This window comes from Mauremys reevesii, linkage group 5 (assembly GCF_016161935.1).
Source record: "Mauremys reevesii isolate NIE-2019 linkage group 5, ASM1616193v1, whole genome shotgun sequence".
NCBI lineage: Eukaryota > Metazoa > Chordata > Testudines > Geoemydidae > Mauremys > Mauremys reevesii.
In genome coordinates this window covers 78,518,707-78,538,818 of record NC_052627.1, presented here as the reverse complement: position 1 = coordinate 78,538,818, position 20,112 = coordinate 78,518,707, and the positions used below count along the sequence as shown (strand labels likewise).

Here is a 20,112-nt window from a genome sequence, read left to right as displayed (position 1 = left end):
TAAATTAAGCTGTAAATGGGTGGATGGGCAGGACAGAAATAAATCTCCTGGGACCAAAGTGTGCTAATGCAGTCAAAAAGTCTCTCAGGATATGTCTACACTACTCGCCGGATCGGCGGGTAGTGATCGATCTATTGGGGATCAATTTATTGCGTCTAGTGTAGACACAATAAAATCAATCCCCGATCACTCTGCCGTCGACTCCGGAACTCCACCGTGCGCGAGAGGCGGAAGCGGAGTTGAAGGGGGAGCAGCAGCAGTCGACTCGCCACTGTCCTCGCGGCCAGGTAAATTGACCTAAGATATGCCGACTTCAGCTACGCGAATGTGTATCTTAGGTCAACTTCCTCCTCCCTCAGTGTAGACCTAGCCTCAGTTTCTTAAACCTACTGTTTTACAGAAGCTTCATATACACCACTGTCTCCAGCCACAGACTCATCAGACACTGCAGCAGATACACAAGTTGCTTTCTCCTCAAGCAGCTGACTTACTGCTCTTCTTGGTAAGTCGACACCTAAACAAGGGAGGAAGAATAAAAATTAATGCTGGACAATTATCAGCAAGGTAACTGCACAGCTTAGAACACTGCCAAGTTGAAAGTGATGACCCTTAGCTCAATTTCATGGAGTAATTCTGTTTCGCCCCACTGAACAGATACAGGATGTATTACTATTATCACATATTCTAGTTAGGGGTTTACATGTCTAAATTGATGAGCTTGAAAATGTAGGACTATTATTCCCTTTCCAAACACAGGCTTCTCTCACCCTTATTAGTCTTTATCTTGAGCTTTGAACCTACATTTCCAATTTTAAATTCTCACTGTAATAAAATTTCAGCAGCACACAAAACCAGTGCTGACAACTATGCTTTATTAAAAATATGTAAGTGATATAGAAGCTTCAGGATTTCCCTCCTAGAAATGCAAACTCCCATTTGGTTTAGCAAAGGAATGCCTAACACTATCATCAAAAACTTCTTACGCTGGAGAACCTTTAGCACCAGCTACTACTTAATTTTAACCTCCAAGTCATATTCATATGCTAGTGTCCTGCAGTGAACACACAGCATTCATTGAAAGCAGCATTTTGCCATGAAATATGTAGCAGGCCTATGAAGCTTTTTTTTTTTTTTAATTTGCAAAGGAGCGAGGATATTGGTATGTGTTATGCACACCTCCTGAGTCATGACTTTACATCTTGTTAAGATGTTAAAAATTTAAGGCTTCGGTTTAGAGGATCGATTGCTACATTTCTGCTTTTATTTGTAGCAGTACGGATGCTTTTTCCTTGATGATGAAGTGCTCTCCCCATGTGAGCGGTGAAGGTGATGACAAGATTTATTGATTACCCCCAGGAATAACCACAGACGCCTGAAATTGACTTTGACAAGGACAGAGACTGACTGTGGAAGAACTTCATGGTTATTCCAAATTGGCTGCTGCCAGCAGGGACCTGTTCAGGAGAGTAAATCTGTATGTACTTCACCTATACAGAAGCGCCTACAAGAGACAAGTACAGAGGCACTTTATCTGCAGAGTAGTTTTGTATTGTAATAGGTGGCATTGGAAGCGCCACCTATAGTTAAGTTCATCTGCTTTCCATTATAGAACCTTATTTTTAGTTGCTTATAATACTTTGTCAAACTTTAAGCATTTAGGCTGAAATTTTCCATGTAAGATGTCTGCCTCAGACTGAATTTTTTTTTGAAAGTTTCAGTTAAAACAGTACAGCCATTTCCAAGATTTAAATTAGAGAAAAACAGGTTTTACCCACATTCAAAAAATTCTTATAACCATTTCACTGAGGAGATCTAACACTCTGATGCTTTGGTACACAGACTTGGATTTGGTGTGGTATAGGAGAAGTGCCCTAGTGTCGGGGATGTGCCTTTTGCTGCTTTGTAAAAATCCACATAAATTAGACCAAATTATAAGCCTATTAAAAAAACCCTGCAGTTTGCACATGATCCGTAGAAGCTTTTTAAAACGTTACAGCTAAATTCTCAAGTCAGGTCTATCCTTAAAACGCTGTAGTGCCAATGGGAGTTTTCCCATCGGCATAATTAACCCAACTCCATGAGACGCAGTAGCTGTGTCGATAGGAAGGCTTCTCCTGTCGATACAGCGCTGTCCACACCCATGGTCAGGTCAGTAGAAATGCTTTGCTTGGAGGTGTGGGGTGGATTTTTCACACCCCTGAGCAACAGCATTATACCAATGTAAGTTTTACTTTAGACCTGGCCTCAAACTATTCCACCTGCACCGAGCAAGCTCTATCCCCTAGCTGCAGAGGTGAAAGTAAGCTGGTACGGTCCAGTACAGAATACCATCAAGAGCCGGATGGTATGCCGTGCCGGACTGGACCGGCTTCTCCGGCGGTAATTTAAAGGGCCCAGGGCTCCAGCTGCTGTGGGGAGCCCTGGCCCTTTAAATCACCGCCAGAGTTCCGGCAGCCGGGCTGAAGCAGGGATTTAAATGTGTCGGCGCTCTGGCCCCTGCGGGGAGCCCCGGGCTCTTTTCAGCGCCGCCTGAGCCCTGCTGCCGGAGCTCCGGTGACTTTTTAAGGGGTCTGGGGCTCCCCGCAGCGGCTGGAGCCTCTGACCTTTTAAAATCTCTGCCAGAGCCCTGCCACCACTACCCCAGCGGCAGCAGGGCTCCGGAGGCTATTTAAAGGGCCCGGGGCTCCCCGCAGTGGCAGGAGCACTGGGCCCTTTAAATACCCACCCGAGCTGGGCTCCGGTGGGGATTTAAATGGCCTGGGCTCCCCATAGCGGCCAGCACCCCCGGCCCTTTAAATTACTGCCGGAGCCCTGCTGCTGCTACCCCAGCCCTAGCCTGAGCCCTGCTGCCCCGGAGTAACGGCAGCAGGGCTCCCATGGTAATTTAAAGGGCCCGGCACTCCACGGCAGCTGGAACCCCAGGCCCTTTAATTCGCCCCTGAGCCCCGGGGCTCCCAGCCACCTATGCAGCTGGTAGCTCCAGGGTGATTTAAAGGCCCTGGGGCTCCCAGCCACGGCCCCAGGGCCTTTAAATATTGAAAGGCTCCACTTCTTCCCATTGAGGCCACGCCTCTTCCCGTTGAGGCCACGCATGCTCAGGACTCCGGCGAACCAGTAAGTCCTTTAAGTTACTTTCACCCCTGCCTAGCTGCCTAGCAGCTGATCAGACCATGCATGCACCATCCACACAGCTACTTAACAAGCTCCATCCCAGGGCTGAGCAGAATACTTTCTACAAGGTGCAAGGGTCCTACAGACAACAGTCTCATTCATTACTCAATCCTGATTCATTCCCTGAGCACCATTCATCCTGTGCACTGAATGAGGCAGGGGTCCTGTGGAAAAAATTGTATGTGATCATGTAACAAAAGACTATCATAATACAGACATACAAAGGGGTGGAGTTAATTGTTTCTCGCATTTCCTAACTTTTGAGTGCTTGATTTTGCAACCTTAATGTACTTTTAATGTAGGCTTTTTAATATATTTTTGCTTTATATTTATACAAACATGGCACTACATATATTAATAACAGGAAATCTCAGCATAAGGATTAATTCCATTTATAGCTTTTAAAAAAATATTAAGTGCTTTTAGAATTAAAGATACAGTGACACTATCAAGAACGAGAGCTACAATTTAGGGCTTTTTTTTGCTGACCTATACCCCTCTTCTCCATATCATCCCATCAAAACATTTAAAGCTATATTTCCTCAAATCAGCAAAACCAGGGCCCTGGATTTCTCATTGGCCATAGTATGCCTGCTTTTCACACCTGTCTTTTCATTCGCCCTGCCCACTTGGATTTTGTGAACAGCTAGAGTATCGAAAGTTAGCATAAAGTTAGTTGTTGAAACTAAGCTGTATTTTTTTAAAATTGGTTGTGACTCATCTGGCCACTGAAGAAGTGAACTGAATCATTCGCCAGCCACTTACATCAGAGTCTGTGAGGCTTCTAAAGCAAACAGAACACTAAGTTCCATCACACTGAAAAGACAAAGAACAGCAAGAAGTAAAGGTAAAGTAAAGCTCTAATTTTGCACTTCACAGATTCAGAACACTTGGGCTTTAGTGATTGTCTACACAGGAAAATGGTCGCAAAAAAAGCCAGGGTGTGAGTTTAAAGTACCATAAAGCAAGTACATCAACTCATCACTTAACGGTGTAGTTATGTTCCTGAAAAATGCAACTTTAAGTGAAACAATGTTAAATGAATCCAATTTTCCCATTAAGATTTAATGTAAATGCGGGGCTGAGCGGGGAGGGGTGGGGGGGAGAGGCGGGCAGTTAGGTTCCAAGGACATTTTTTTGGGGCAGACAAAAGGCATTATATACTGTACAGTACTGTACCGTAGCTGGGAACTGCCCCAGGCTTACCTCACAAATGCACAGCCCGCTGCAGATGCTAGAAAGCACCTTTGCAGCAGCAGCAGCTCTCCCCCGAAAGTCCTAAGCGCCGCCAAACACCTGTTTGGTGGCACTTAGAACTTTCTGGGAGGGAGGGGAGGAGCGGAGACACGGCGTTTCCCCGCTCCTCCCCCTCTCTCTCCCAGACAGTCTTAAGTGCTGCCAAACAGCTGTTTGGCGGTGGGGGAAGCGCTGGGAGGGAGAGAGAGGGGCGGAGAAGAGGAACTTGTGCATTGCTCCCTTGTAAAGTCACTGCTCTTCCACAGAAACTTACAAGCAGTGGACAGAGCAGGCAGCCAAACGATGTTATAAGGGAGCATTGCACAACTTTAAACAAGGATGTTCCCTAGTTGAGCAGTGATGTAACTTTGAAACAACGTTAAGCGGGAGGATGTTAAGTGAGGAGTTACTGTAGTATACTAGCTCCCTATGTGGACACACTTATTCCACACTAAGAGTGCCAGTGTTTGGGTTAGCTTAGTCCACTAATTCTGCAATAGCTATTTCTCTGGGTAGACAAGTCTGTAGTCAACTTCTGATATCTCTTTCTGTGCATAACTGAAGGAGACAAAAGGAAGTCCCAAGTGCCTCATGCAATCCCCTGCTGGCTCCCCATGCTATGAACTGGAAAGTATTGAAATTTTTAGCACAATAAAACCATTGAAAAAGATGCTGCAATATATTCATTTACATAATAGATATTTTAATTCTATCTTTCCTTTAAAAAATTACCTTTTTTGGGGTTGTTTTTTCCAGGTGCTCTTTGCTGGTAAATATAAGCCAAAAATGACTGAGTCTGTGGCCCCAATTATCAAAGTTGGGCATATAAATTGGGCACTCCCACATTATGCATCTGGACAATCAAATTAGTACTTAGATGCCCAGATACCTACGTCAGACAATTAAATGCCAATGTAGACCTGAAATGCTTAATTAGGAACCAATTGGATCACTGTGTTGGCTACGTGTTCCTTTAGAAAAACACAAATTATTGAAAAAATCACATCATTATTTTGGTTCACAATAACTCAGCAACTGGGAGATGAAGAATGGTAAGAAAATAGTATTTATAGACCTAACATATGTAATGAAATGGGATTTATGTAACTAACTTCTGAAACTGTATTTGAGGATTCATGGAAAAGAGAAACAGTTAACAGGTAACGCCAAACAATCATGGCAGTATCTTCTCCTGCAACACTGAATGGGCAGTGACAGCCCTGAAATATGGCAATTCTGACACAGCAACTATTCGCTTTTGATCACTAGGGCAAATCCACACTCACAGACTAGTAGCAGGATGTGTGTCCTGGAAATTACATCCCCAGTACACAAAGGCCATTGAGCGTATGTTTATTTCTTCCTACCTGGACATCACTAGAAAGGAGGAGGATTTTTTTATTTAAAGGAAAGAGAAGCAGCCTAACATAAATAAATAAAAGACACTTTCTGGCGAGACATTCTGTTGTGCCAGACAAGAGGGTCCGACACAAGGATTTGATCTCTTGCAAGTATATGAATGAAACTGACAATAGCCTGCCTAGGTAGACTTTCAGCAATGTAAAACTTAGGTATGTTGAGGAATCTGTTTATTTTTCTATACTTTATTTTTCTGTATTTTTCAAATAATTAATGAAACTGGTTTTTAAAGAGAAAAATGCTGCCCATTCAAAGATAGCACACTGTCTTCCAGCTCAGACGAGAATCACACTGCAGGTGCCCTCACACAGTGGGGCCTGCAAGACACACAAAAGTCTCTAAATCTAAAGGTACTTCTCATGTTCTGGTCTAAAAGGCAAGGATGGAAGGATCCTCTCCCAAGGAAAGTGTGTTGTGAACAACTAAAGCCAAGTCACACAAGACACACAGAGCACGTCCACACTGAGCTGGAGCTGTAATAATGCACATACATTAGCTTTGATTGAGCTAGCATGCTAAAAATAGCAAGATAGCTGTGGTGAGCTGGGTGGCATAAGGGCTACCGGGGTGGGACTTCACTCAGGCTGGCTAACCTATCCCATTGCCCGTGTGCACCACCATGGCTACACTGCTATGTACCCAAGCTAGAAATTACACTTCCAGCTCCAAGTGTGGATGTACCCACAGATACTGAGGAATAATTGTTACAGGTGGTTCAAAAAGGTAACAGATGATCTTGTGATTAAGGCCTGGGACTCAAGAGAATCTGGGTTGTGTTCCTAGCTCTGCCACATAGTCATTGTATTAACTCAGGCAAGTCACGCAGGACCCAATTTTTAGAAGTGCTGAGAACTCACTCAGTTCTCTCATTGACTTCGAACAGTGCAGCAGGGGCTCAGCACTTTTGAGAATTAGGCTCTTTAATCTCTGTTCCTCAGTTCCTCAATCGCAAAATGGACATAGTATGTGACAAGATAAATCCATTATTCCTCCAACCAGAAGTGCCATAAGAAAAGCCAGAAAATAAACGTGCAGGGACGGCATAACAATATACGCCTCAACAATTGCAACAAAGCCAGCACTTTAGATTCAGTAGCGATTGGTCACATCTTGGCAACTGGGATTTTAATAATGTTGCAGCTGTTACTTAGGGGAACTACAAATATACATTATTACAGAAGACTGTCAACGAATGAAAGTCTCTCTTACATTGCATGCAGCAAATCTATATGGATGTTTCTTCTTTGCATAGCCTGAATGAGGAAAATATCCTTCCAACATTCAACAACTGGAGTTTTTTTGCACTTAAATTGACATAATCCTCGATTTGTTGGCATCCTTAGTGGTATCTCCTCTGCACTTTTTTGCTGATTCAAGAATGGAGACAGCAACACTCTTCTGTGCCTCTACAAAGTTGCCACCATTCCTTGGGCTTAATAAACTACAAGCATCAGAGAAAGACTCACTTTGCCATTACTGTCGGATAGATTCTCCCCACCCCCTTCCCCTTAGTGGGATTATTGCAAAGAAGAAGGAGGGCTAGCTATGGCAGGGCATGAGATATTTGGGCTCTGCTCTATTGTTACTCAGGATTCCTGTCTTTTGACCTGCTAGTTATTGAGAACTGAGGTATTCATACTGAAGTCACTTACAGTTCCACAGGATGCTCATGCAACCTTCCTTTGCCCTTTAGGTAGTGCCCAGATTCCTTGTTATTTCTCACAAATGCACGAGAATAACTTTTTTTTAAAAAATGTTGGAAACTAAGTAGTAGAGGATCATGCATCACATAGACTTTCAACTTTGACAAAGTCAGCCCACTGGAGCCATTTTGACAAGGATTATTGTTCCACGAGATTTGGCTATCACCACCAGTGCATCACAGAGTTCTACAGTTTGATGAGGTCGGAGTGACCATGTTAACCAGATTGCAGAAACTGTTTTTTGAAAAATGAGATGTGTACGAGCTCTTCTCCTAAGTCACAGAGTACGTAGTAACAAGAGCAATAAAAAAGAAACCAAGGCTGGACAGCAACTTAACATCTTGGCCAGAAGATGGCAGGGCAATATTTTACACAAAGCTAACTCCCCCTCCCTCCCCCACTGCCTTCCCCCAAACAGGGTATGAACATCTCTCTCCACTGTAAAACATAAACAAGCAGAGTTCTTCATATAGAACTGAAAAGAAGCATATTAGTAAAGGATTCCCTAAACAGCCAATACAGTGGTTATTGAATCCCAACTATTAATTAGCTCAGTAGTGCAACTGCATGCTAATTGCCTCTCTCTGTTTTCTGCTCTTTTCATCCTTCTTGGGCAACTTTTAAAAGAAAACACATCTTTCTGGGCCTAAAAACCAAAAGACTTGCAAAGAAGATTATAGATCTTGATGTTTGTAAAAAATCCTCATAGAGTGCATGAGTACAACTAGTATCTGGATAGCTTCAGCCTAGACATTTTTAGAGTATATTTACACAGCTCAGTTATTTAACCAACAAAAAAAGAATATTTGAATGTCTTCAGTTTAAATTAAGTGAATGGGAGTTGCATCGCTGACTTCAATGGGAGAAGAGTTCGACCAATGCTCAGATACTATTTTGGAAAAAACAACAACAAATTATATTCTAAGGTAATAAAGAAGATAGTTGACTACCTACTAAAGACCTCATCCTGTAAAGTTCATTGGATTGATTTCAATGTAAGTTGCAGACTCCACACTTTGTAGGACAGAACCCTAAACTAAAAAATTTACATGTTGTTCCTAGTATCTACGATTGCCCACAAGTGCAGGTGTCACCTGCCCAAATCGGTTATTGATCATATTAGAGGCAGCCCTATATTTAAAAGTCAGGACCTTAGTTAATTTTGATCCATTACATAGAGATTTGAGATTACAATTATTTCTTTACCTGCATTTCCTTCACGTAAAGGCGACAAAGGCTGCCTAACACTTTCATTGAGATCTTTATCATCTGTAAGAGCTTGTGATGTTGCTCTGGCTTCAGAGTCCAATGATATTTGGTTCTCACAGAGACTAATGCCTGCAAAATCACCAGGCAATTCACAGTCTTCAAAGTCTGTGATGAGGTGATGCAGGGGGGAATCTTGGGCAGACACTGAAAATGCACCTTCCAAAACCAAAGGAGACCCTGGTGGGGACAAGGAAGAAAGGGAGGATCTTGAAGACAGTGATGTCACAGATTTGGGTGGCTCAGTCAATTTTGGAGCGTGGCCTGCTGCCAAAGACCCAGAAGAGTCACTGTAATCCAGTCTCCCATGGGAACTGACCACCTCATTTTCATGAATGGTAGTGATAGGCCCAGCAGGAATGTAACCACTCTTTTCTTGCAATATGAAGTCAAGTTTATACTGATAGTCCAAGTCTGTTATTTGATCGCCTTGGTTATAATAGAGATCCGTGGAGCTGAGGGAGTTTAGTGATCCCCTGCTGGATGTGTTCAGAGACCCCCGACTGGATGCCAAGGATCCTAGGCTGCTCCCTGAAGACACAGATAACGTACTGGCAGAGAGACTGCAAAGAAAAGACAAAACAACCATTTATGTTATTAATCTACTATAGACCTGATCACCAGCACACAATAGTAAAAGATGAGGTCTGAAGGAGTGCACTCATAGACCACAAAGGAGATGCTCTCTCTATAACAGTGTCATGAGGTATTTAAATTATAATCTTGTCAGGGTAGCGAATGGGTCTTTAAAGCCTCTGTACAGTAGGTAGCCCTCTATAAAATCAACAATAATGTAATATCATAAGTCAGACTTTAAAATAATGAATTACAGGGAAAAATGTCGCTGTGGTTATCTTTCCTTGCAACAAATATATTATTTCTGGAAAAAGTACATTAACTGAAAAGAAAAAATAAAATCGGAACAAACTGTTTATGGTTATGAAGATGTGCATGCAATGAGGCTCTGTCGGTAATAAATGCGGATGTTCGTGCAGTCAAGCTTATAGATACAGTCATATTCAAAAAAACCCAAGGATTTTCATTAGGAACAAGAGTTTTTTGGAGATATCTCATGTACTAAAGATGGTTGCTAACCATTTTTTTTAATCTAAGCAAGAAGATGCTTTGCTCTCTTCTTAATTATAAAACATGCGCAAAGATTCATTCTTATACACTTACTAAAAAGTTATATAGATACAGTAGATTTGCACAGAGAATGCTAGAAGCAACTGCACCTATGTGTCTTGCCACAATTATCAAAACGAACTTGTTTCAGTCTCCAGCTAGCAGAAAATCTAAGAATGAAGTACAGACATATTTAAGTGCTGCTGCACCACAGCTGAAAACAGGTCTTTATTTTTTTCTTGTTAAAGCATGATGTAAAATACAGCCTTACCTTTTAAGCTGAGAATGCAAATAAGTAGTTAACTTTGTAGTTTCTTCAAGTTTCTGAACCAACTCTTTTCTTCTCTCTTCCAATTTCAACCTGGAAAAAGAACTATATTCAAGTATATAAAGACATTATAAAATATACAAGGCACAAAGTAAATATGGAAGAATATTTTATAGATCAGAAACAAAGCTAATGCCTCCCACTCCTCCTTAAAACCCATTTCCTTCCCCTGGCTTGTCATTGCTAATCAGTTCAGACTCTGCTTGGTCTCGCCCTAGTTTCCAACTACATTGTACAGCCTAAGCTTCTAAGCAATTTCGAACAGGGACTGTGAAATGTAAGGCACTACACAAACCTGAGTCGTCATACAAGTAATAAATAGGATCTGTATACACACGATACCGAGAGAAATGTCATGCAAGCAAAGAGAAAGAAAAAGAACAGGGATAGCAGTTTGGAAAACAGAGCAAAAGCTGCATCTATTGCATTTTAGCAAGCTGTATATTGGCTGCTTAGCTAATATAGTTCCACCAAAAAAACCCAGGAAACTAAACAGGAAAGCAAATATTATTGTAAATTCTGAAAATTTAAGAACTCTGGGGAACACTATGGGAAAAAACAGAAAAACTCAAGCAAAATCACTAGGGTTTGTCTACGTGGAGACTTAGCAAGCAGCAGGCCAGGGAGTAAACCTAACAGCACACCAGCTTTGTGCAGCAACTCGCTGCATGGACACTGCTACCGTGTACAGTAAGTTCCGTAGTGCACGTTGACATACTGCTGTTTGAAACAGGAATCAAGACGAGTCCCTTTGTACATCGGATGCTTCATATATGGATATAGAAAAATATCTGATACCCAAAACAGGATCCAAGTTAACAAGTAGGTTTAGAATTCAGAGATGTTGGATAGTATCAAGGACACACAGTACTGCATCCCAAACGTTCCAGTCTTTGCCCGATAGAGTCACAGAAGTTAGAGATGAGATCCCCCCCATCATCATTCAGCTCATCTTCACCCCAACGTAGGATTGTTCCCTACTGTACATTTGTCCAGTCTAGCTCTAAAGATCCAAGTGGTGAAATGTGTCTGTTTCTTTTGGCTGACAATTCAAAAGTCCAACAGATCTGTCAGAAAAAGCTCTTCTGACAGACTCCTGTTCAGAATTTTACCGTAGCATAGCATTTATTGATACCTTTATACATAATGCTAGATACATTGTTATCTCTTGCTGGAGTAACTAATGCCCTTCCCATAGTTGTGGATTATGATGTTCCCCATTAGCCATTGCTCAGTCAAGTTACACACAACATTTCGTTGAATCACAAGTATTAGCCACTTTTTAGGTTAGTTTTAAGAAGTTTTAGGCTTATTTCAGAAACTTTCCTTTTAGACTCCTCACTCAGTACCAGCAGGAACAAACCAAGGTTCAAATGCAACTGCAGAGTACACATTCAAAGATACTATTTCTGCATGAAAAACAGATTATTACACTCAGAGGGTCCCAGGATTAAGCAAAGCACTTAAGGAGAAGCCTAACTTTAAGCAGGTGCTGAGTAGGGATGGCCCCATTCAGTATCTTGATATTGCTGCTGATAGTCTCCCAGGGCTCCCAAGCTACATCTTTCAATTTTTCTGCTGCTTCTTATAATCTATGATTTCAGACTCTTTCCCCATTTCTGCCATTTTGTAATATTTCAGTTCTTTCTGCAGTTATTTAACTATAGTTTCTCCTGTTTTTCTCTCCCCAGGCAATGTTAATCTTCTACTAATATTTTTGTGACTTTTTAAAGGTGGCTTTTCACCTTCCCTTGTAGAAGCAGCAACTAGGTAAGGAAGGAGGTGCAAAAATTTGTAACTTCCGAGTTACCAGCAACAATGAAGACTAGAGAAAATGTGATAAGAAGCCTTTTGCCCTTATCAGTGTCCCTTACTCATATACCTATATTTCTGTTAGCAAGGCTGTACAATCAGCTGAAAATGAAATTTCCTCTAAATCAATCTACTGGTACTTCTAAGATTTCTCTAGCTATTATATTTAATGCAGTTCAGTCATTGGAAATAACATTTGATTATTCTGAATCAATGTTAGTGTTAAGTGAAATTACATCTAATTTAGAATGCGATGTCAATTCTGTCGCTAAATCTCAAAGATTTCAGTGACAGGATGGTGGAGTCACCAATTCAAGTTGACAGCATAAAATCATTAATCAGGAGTACCAGATTGCAATAGAATATAAACTAAAAAACCTGAGGCTTTGGGAAATTTTTTGAAGTCATGCAATATTTATATTTTAGATATTATTGATATCAAATGGAAATCAACTAAGTGATAATGCTTCATATTCATTTAATTCATTTACTGAATTTAATCCTCCTAGTCACTATTCCTAAACTTTTTGATTTCCTATTAAGTCATCTTTAAGTATTCCTTGCTACTGGTACCATATGCTCAGTCATTGTTTCACTAATGATGGTAAACAAATCTTGAGTCAAGTCTGGAAATCTAAAGGGAATATTCTTTTAAGTGATAAAGGAAGTCAATAGAAGTTTAATCTATGACCTCAGTGGAGCTAGGATTTCACCCCAAGCCCGATGCAAATAAAGTAAGTCTAGGCAAAATAGTCTGGTTTTAAGACCAGCATTTCTGCATGCTGTATCTCCTGCTGAATTTATAATAGTTTAAAGACAAGAAGGGCTTGGTTCTGGACTATGATTAGGTCAAGGATTTTCTGTAGCCCGAGTTACATAAAATGATGGCCAATTTGCAGGAGTAGTAAAGAGGAAAGCATTAGCATCCTACCTGAATGATTTGCACTATTTTAAAAATATTTCTTTAGTGACTATTAATAGATCATATATTGTTAAAGCTCATATGCCAAAGTGTTAGGTAATTATACATGTGTTTTTCAGACAGTCTGATAAGTTGTTGTTTTTTAAAGTACAACCTATTTTCAGAAGTTAAGTCCACAATCTGTAATTTCTACAAATATATACATAAAATAAAGACATTTAGATGAGACTTAAAATAGCATTAAGAGAAATATTTTAGGCCTGATCTTCAGCTGCCATAAATTGATCTAGTTCCAGTGAAGTTTACATCAGATGAGGATCTGACCCTTTGTTTACAAAATATATATAATAATTTATTTTGTAAACAAAGGGTCAGATCCTCATCTGATGTAAACTTCACTGGAACTAGATCAATTTATGGCAGCTGAAGATCAGGCCTAAAATATTTCTCTTAATGCTATTTTAAGTCTCATCTAAATGTCTTTATTTTATGTATATATTTGTAGAAATTACAGATTGTGGACTTAACTTCTGAAAATAAGTTGTTGTTTTTTAAAGTACAACCTATATATATATATATATATATATATATATATATATATATATATATATATATATATATATATATATATATATATATATATATATATATAGTGTGATTTAAAGGAATGCAACTGAATTATCAGAAGAACTTCTAGAAAACTACAGAGAATTTGTCTTAGTCCTTTTCCACAACAGAGCAGAAATGTGAAAAAATATATATTAAACACATCAGCCATTTTCTAGACTTAGGGACAGTTCCTTCACATGAGAAAGTTTTCTAACTGAGTAGGCGATACCTCAAAATGTAGCAGCTTCACTTCTTCTGCCCCCCACCCTACCTTCTTCTCCCAACGTGATCTGGACATGGTTGTAGATGCCAAACACAAGACCATACCACCATTTTGGAAGCAATACTGGAAGGACAAGGACACAGAAACACTTCAAATTCACTAGATAACTCCCTCAAAGACCAGACAGTCTACAATTAACCAGGGGACCTTTCCTAGGGCCAAAGAGATAAAGGAACTCACTACCATAAATGGAAATCAAGAAGAAACAGCAGGTGGCCCTTTTGATAGTTCCATAACTAGGAAAAACAGAATGCTATTTCTGTGCGATAATATGGGAGGCTCCTCAGAGTAGCCAGGATAGGCTTTGCCTATTCTTTTAAAAATCTGATATATGATCTTTACCCACTTTTTTAAAATGGTCTGTGAGTACAGCTACTCATGTCAGTTTTACCTGCCCTCTCTCAGATATCCCTAGGCTACACTGTGAAACTTGGTTTTACAAAGCAAATCTTTTGGTTCAGACTTCTTTTTCTTACTATTCTTGCCAAACTTTGATAGGATCTGCTGCTTTCTAAGACGTTGCTTCATTACAGCAATCACAGCTGACGTACTCATTTGAACCAGACAGAAGCCTACCATATTCACTGAAGATTATAAAAGAAGACTGCAATGCAGCCACACTGCCATTTGTTGAAGAAAAGATGGGTTTTGTGAACTGGCTGCTCCCACAATTACCGGAGGGGTGATTGTTTTGTCCTCCGGGAAGTAACATTCGGAGGTTTGACCATTAATTAAAAGAGTTTAAAAATTCAGGAAAAGGTTCACCTTTGAATCTTTTTACAAAATTTAGAGCACCTCCGAGTCAGCACGAGATGCAACAATCAAGTTCAGTGTGAAAAAAGCCTATTTACTTTGGAGGTATGGGATTCAGTTATTAAGTTATAAAGGTTACAGGTTGAGATTCATTATAATGTTCAAGCAAGCATGAGCCACCCTAATCTTCAAGTACCACCTGCTGGTCAGAAGGCAGAATACCAGAACTACTGACAGCCTCGGAAGAGACACAGCATTCTGCAATCCTAGTTAGAGGGCAGTTTGTGGAGGGACAGAGGGAAAGGCCAGTCCGGAATGGGTCACCCCAGCCAGCCACACAGTAAACCAGAGTCCTGGAAAATATTGTTATCACATCTCTTCTTCACAGCGAAAAAAAATGTAACTTACTTTTATTATACTCATGTAAATTAAGAACGTGTCTGTAGTGATAAACATGCAAATTCAGACACAGACTAAGAAATCAACTGCTAGCATAAGAACCAGGATCCAGTCGTTACTTGTTAGCCTACTTATCAAACCCTTCATTTACACTCTTTAATTTGTTATAAATGTGATTTTATGGTTTTGTTTTTCCTGTTTATTACTTGATCAATGGATGCTGAAGGGCAACACATCTCTGGTAACTTAATCAGAGATTACTAACACAGCTGGTTAATTTCTTCCTTGGAAATTTAGATTCATTCAAACAAACATCTCTACATCTATAAGGCTCTATCCACTTCTAATTCTCACATGATTCAGGAATTATTTTTGAGACTATATATATTACTAAACACACCCAACATGCTGGCTCTCTGAATAATCCCTCTCTGCTATACTTCCTTCCAAATTGCCTTATTTTTCCTGCCAGCTCCTTCCCACAAGTCTCCCTACATCCTATCCTCAAACCTAGTCCAATTCCTTCCCAAACCTAGACTTCTGGAGTGCAGCACATATAGTCATTGCCTGCTCCCCCCATTGAAGGATGAACTGTACAAAGACGACAAAGGTTTAACATTTTAAAACATCAAATCAAATCTTCCTATCCAAAAAGTCAAGAGGAAATTTTTTCAGTAGTTTCATAAGGGCTGAGATCACACCTCACCCGCTTCTGTGGATAACTGAAACAAACCACAATTTAAAGCATTAAAAAGGGCGTAAATCAAACCTTGCTTAATCCACCCTTTGCTAATATACAATTTACATAATCTGCACACAGAAATGGGGAGTCTCTTCTCTACTCAATGATTTAGGGCTCAAATCAATCTAGCTCCCATTGCCATTCACTTTAATGGGACTCTGAGCAGGATCAGACCTTTGACAGAGTGCTATAGTGAAAGTCGGAATATTGACTTCTTTATTTCTACCAGACATACTACAGTATATTTACTAACTCACGAGAAATGATCCCCAATAAAATTTACATCCACCATTGTTTAACGTAAGTCATATTTTGTGACAAAGTTTCCATTAATTTTTTCAAGCTCTTTCACTAGCTGGCAAAACTCAGTATGCTGCAGTGGGTATCTCATTTACTAGTGCAAATTAGTGTTCTGCTGCAACTGTCCTCTTCTTCTGAGCTAAAAGCAGTGAAACTTTTGCATTTTTTGTGTAATAAAACCCACAGTGAGAGGTTTCAGATGTTGCAACAATCAAATAGCCAGAGTTCAAACAGCTTACAGCTATTATCTGAAAACACTGAATGATGTATTGCCTTCCTGATGGTACGCGGACATTCCTCAGTTATCCAACATCTGTCATAGGCATTTCATGCTGGTAACAAATGCAGAGCAGCCAATACTGCAGAGCACATACAGGGTGTGTGTTTTCTCTCATGATACAACAGGATCCTCTGTGTTACTGCCCAGTGGATTAATAATAAACGTAATTACGATCTACACAGAACAGTTACTGAAGGGAAATGGTCCATCAAGGCACAGCACAGACCTGCAATGAGTACAAAGGTTAAACTGCAGATAACAGTACTTAACATTAGCAAAAGATGAAAACATACCTCTCAGCAAGTGCTTGACTAGGAGTGCTTTTCACAGACAGCAGCTCTTCTTCCAGCCTCTTTCTTTCTGCTTCCAGGTGTTCTAGCTCATCTTGAGTGCGTTTGCGTGGTGTGACAAATTGGAGTTCTTTTAAAAGCTCTTCCTTTTCATTGATCAGCATCAGTTTTTCCTTCTCAATATCCAATGCCCCAGGCCAGGTCTCACTATCTAATTTAGATAGTTCAATCTTTAAGTTTGCCATGCTAAAACAAAAGATACATGCGTTTGGGTCTGGCATACTGAACAGTGCCAAAGAATTGGGAGTGCAAAATGGAGACAATATTTAGAACCAACAACAAGGGTGGGTGACATGTACATACCAGGGTATAGATTTTGCACAAAAAGTTATGTTTACAATTAATGTTGCTTCACGAAAACGTAGGAATTGTCACACTGCATCAGACCAGCGGGCCATCTAGTCCAGTAGCCCATAACTGTACCAGATGCATCAGAAGGTACAAGGAACCCCATTCCTTGCCAATATGGGGAAGTTTCTTCCAAAACCCAGGCAGCTAATGACTGGCTTATGCCCCAAAACATGATCCCTTATACATTTTTTTTAATTCATATATGGGGGCATACAAAAATGTGAAGATTTATATATTTAAAATGTGAACCTCTTTCTCCTATAGTCCAAAAGCTGACTTAAAAATACAGTTTACAGCTTGAATGTTCTGAAAATGTCATCATGGAACCAAGAGAGGTACCCACTTACCCTAAAGTGCTAGAGGTTGGTTGCATTGCAGTAATAGCATATTTGGACAACTTTGTGACATAATGAGCATTATATCTGGGCACAAATTCTAGTGGCAAATAGATGACTGAGACTCAAAAGACGAAGGAAGTCTTATCACCCTGCTGAAAGGTAAGGTACCACCAACAGTTGCAAGCGAAAGGAAAGGGAGATAACCTATTTAAAAGTCTGGATGAATTGTCAAATGTGCTAGACTGCAAGTCTTCTGCTTATCGTCTGAACAGATATAGTATGTCTAAAGGTGGTAGAAGCTTCCCAACATTATCCTGCTAACATGACTCAACCCTGACTAGGAAGGACTACTTCTAGTAGTTCCCTCTCCATAACCATTCAGTCCTCAACCTCTCTGCTGAAACTAACATGAGCACAAATTTGTATTGTGGCTTTTCGTGACAGATACAGAAGCCCACTGGGAGCTACAAAGACCATGCCAATATTTTTATGTTCGACCTGGAACAACGCTTCCTCAACTCCCGTCCACTCACGCCCCTTCTCTACCTACGCTACATTGATGACATCTTCATCATCTGGACCCATGGGAAGGAGACTCTGGAAAAATTCCACCATGATTTCAACAGCTTCCACCCCTCCATCAACCTCAGCCTGGACCTATCTACACGGGAAGTCCACTTCCTAGACACCACGGTGCAAATAAGAGGTGGTCACATTAACACCACCCTATACCGAAAACCTACCGACCACTATGCCTACCTTCATGCCTCCAGCTTCCATCCCGGGCACACCACAAGATCCATTGTCTACAGCCAAGCACTGAGGTACAACCGTATCTGCTCTAACCTCGCAGACAGAGACCAACACCTAGAAAATCTCCACCAAGCATTCTCAAGACTACAGTACCCACACGAGGAAATAAGGAAACAGATCAACAGAGCCAGATGTGTACCCAGAAGCCTCCTACTGCAAGACAAACCCAAGAAAGAAACCAACAGGACTCCACTGGCCATCACATACAGTCCCCAGCTAAAACCCCTCCAACGCATCATCAGGGATCTACAACCCATCCTGGACAACGATCCCACACTTTCACAGGCCTTGGGTGGCAGGCCAGTCCTCGCCCACAGACAACCTGCCAACCTGAAGCATATTCTCACCAGCAACTGCACACCGCACCATAGTAACTCTAGCTCAGGAACCAACCCATGCAACAAACCTCGATGCCAACTCTGCCCACATATCTACACCAGCAACACCATCACAGGACCTAACCAGATCAGCCACACCATCACCGGTTCATTCACCTGCACATCCACCAATGTAATATATGCCAGCAATGCCCCTCTGCTATGTACATCGGCCAAACTGGACAGTCTCTAAGGAAAAGGATAAATGGACACAAATCAGACATTAGGAATGGAAATATACAAAAACCTGTAGGAGAACACTTCAGCCTCCCTGGCCACACAATAGCAGATTTTAAGGTGGCCATCCTACAGCAAGAAAACTTTAGGACCAGACTTCAAAGAGAAACTGCTGAGCTCCAGTTCATCTGCAAATTTAACACCATCAGCTCAGGACTAAACAAAGACTGTGAATGGCTTGCCAATTACAGAACCAGTTTCTCCTCCCTTGGTTTTCACACCTCAGCTGCTGGAACAGGGCCTCATCCTCCCTGATTGATCTAACCTCGTTATCTCTAGCTTGCTTCTTGCTTGCTTATATATACACCTGCCCCTGGAATTTTCCACTGCTTGCATCCGAAGAAGTGGGTATTCACCCACGAAAGCTCATGCTGCAAAACGTCTGTTAGTCTATAAGGTGCCACAGGATTCTTTGCTGCTTCTACAGAACCAGACTAACACGGCTACTCCTCTGATACAAAGACCATCGAACTTGCATCACATGGGCCACACAACTACTGGATGGCAACTTTCAGTAACTACTAACATGAGCTGGATTTCAACAGGCCACCTAGTTCAAAAGCTGTTTATCCCACCCATTAACATTTCCCGGTGCCATTCAGCACCTCTCGTCTTCTAGACTGGGAGAAGGACAGAGCAAGGGAAGGGTGAGACAGAAGCTCATTGCAGGACAATTCAGGGTAAGAAGCAGAGAGTGTCTTGTCATTGTTAAATAGATGTGGGTCAGATCCTCAACTGGTTTATCAGTGTAACTACACTGACTTCAATGCTAATTTACACCAGCTGAGGATGTGGCCAATATAATATTTCACAAACAAGATTAAATTTGTTATTCACAATCTCTCTGCAGTCAGGAAAGACCCAACATCAGCTGTTTAGCTTCAACCAGAAAAGCCATAAACAACTGCCTCAACATACTGGAAAATTAACAATCAAAATGCTAAATAAGCATGCTATTATTAGCATCACCGATCACAAAAAAACAGGTTTCTCAATAACCTGTCCACCCCATTACTTAATTCAGAAATCAGAAGAACAAACTTGGTTGAATCACAAACCGAGAACTTTGAGATTTCCTCCCTACTCCAACCTCAATACCAGCAGCTTAAAAAAACCAAAACAAGTCAGTAGCATGATATTTTATAAAACAACAAACACAATACTTTAAGCTAAAGTATGAAGTCAGTAACCAAACAACAAGGGAGACTGAAAAAAATAAACTGTTTAATTTATATGTAAACATTTTTTGGAGCCGCTCAATATATCAATTATTTATATTTAACATTCCGTTAGGGAAG

General features: G+C 40.8%; 1 protein-coding gene across 4 annotated transcripts in view; it reads right to left on the bottom strand.

Annotated features, from left to right (window-relative positions):
- WWC2 (WW and C2 domain containing 2) overlaps positions 1-20,112 on the bottom strand; it is a 142,230-nt gene that overhangs the window by 31,906 nt on the left and 90,212 nt on the right. For all 4 annotated transcript variants that reach the window (XM_039542123.1, XM_039542124.1, XM_039542127.1 and 1 more), the window contains 4 exons: positions 16,642-16,884; positions 10,192-10,281; positions 8,736-9,358; positions 391-514 (listed from right to left, as the gene is read on the bottom strand). In XM_039542123.1, the coding sequence (XP_039398057.1) occupies positions 391-514; positions 8,736-9,358; positions 10,192-10,281; positions 16,642-16,884 (1,080 nt within the window). The remainder of the gene's footprint in view (positions 1-390; positions 515-8,735; positions 9,359-10,191; positions 10,282-16,641; positions 16,885-20,112) is intronic.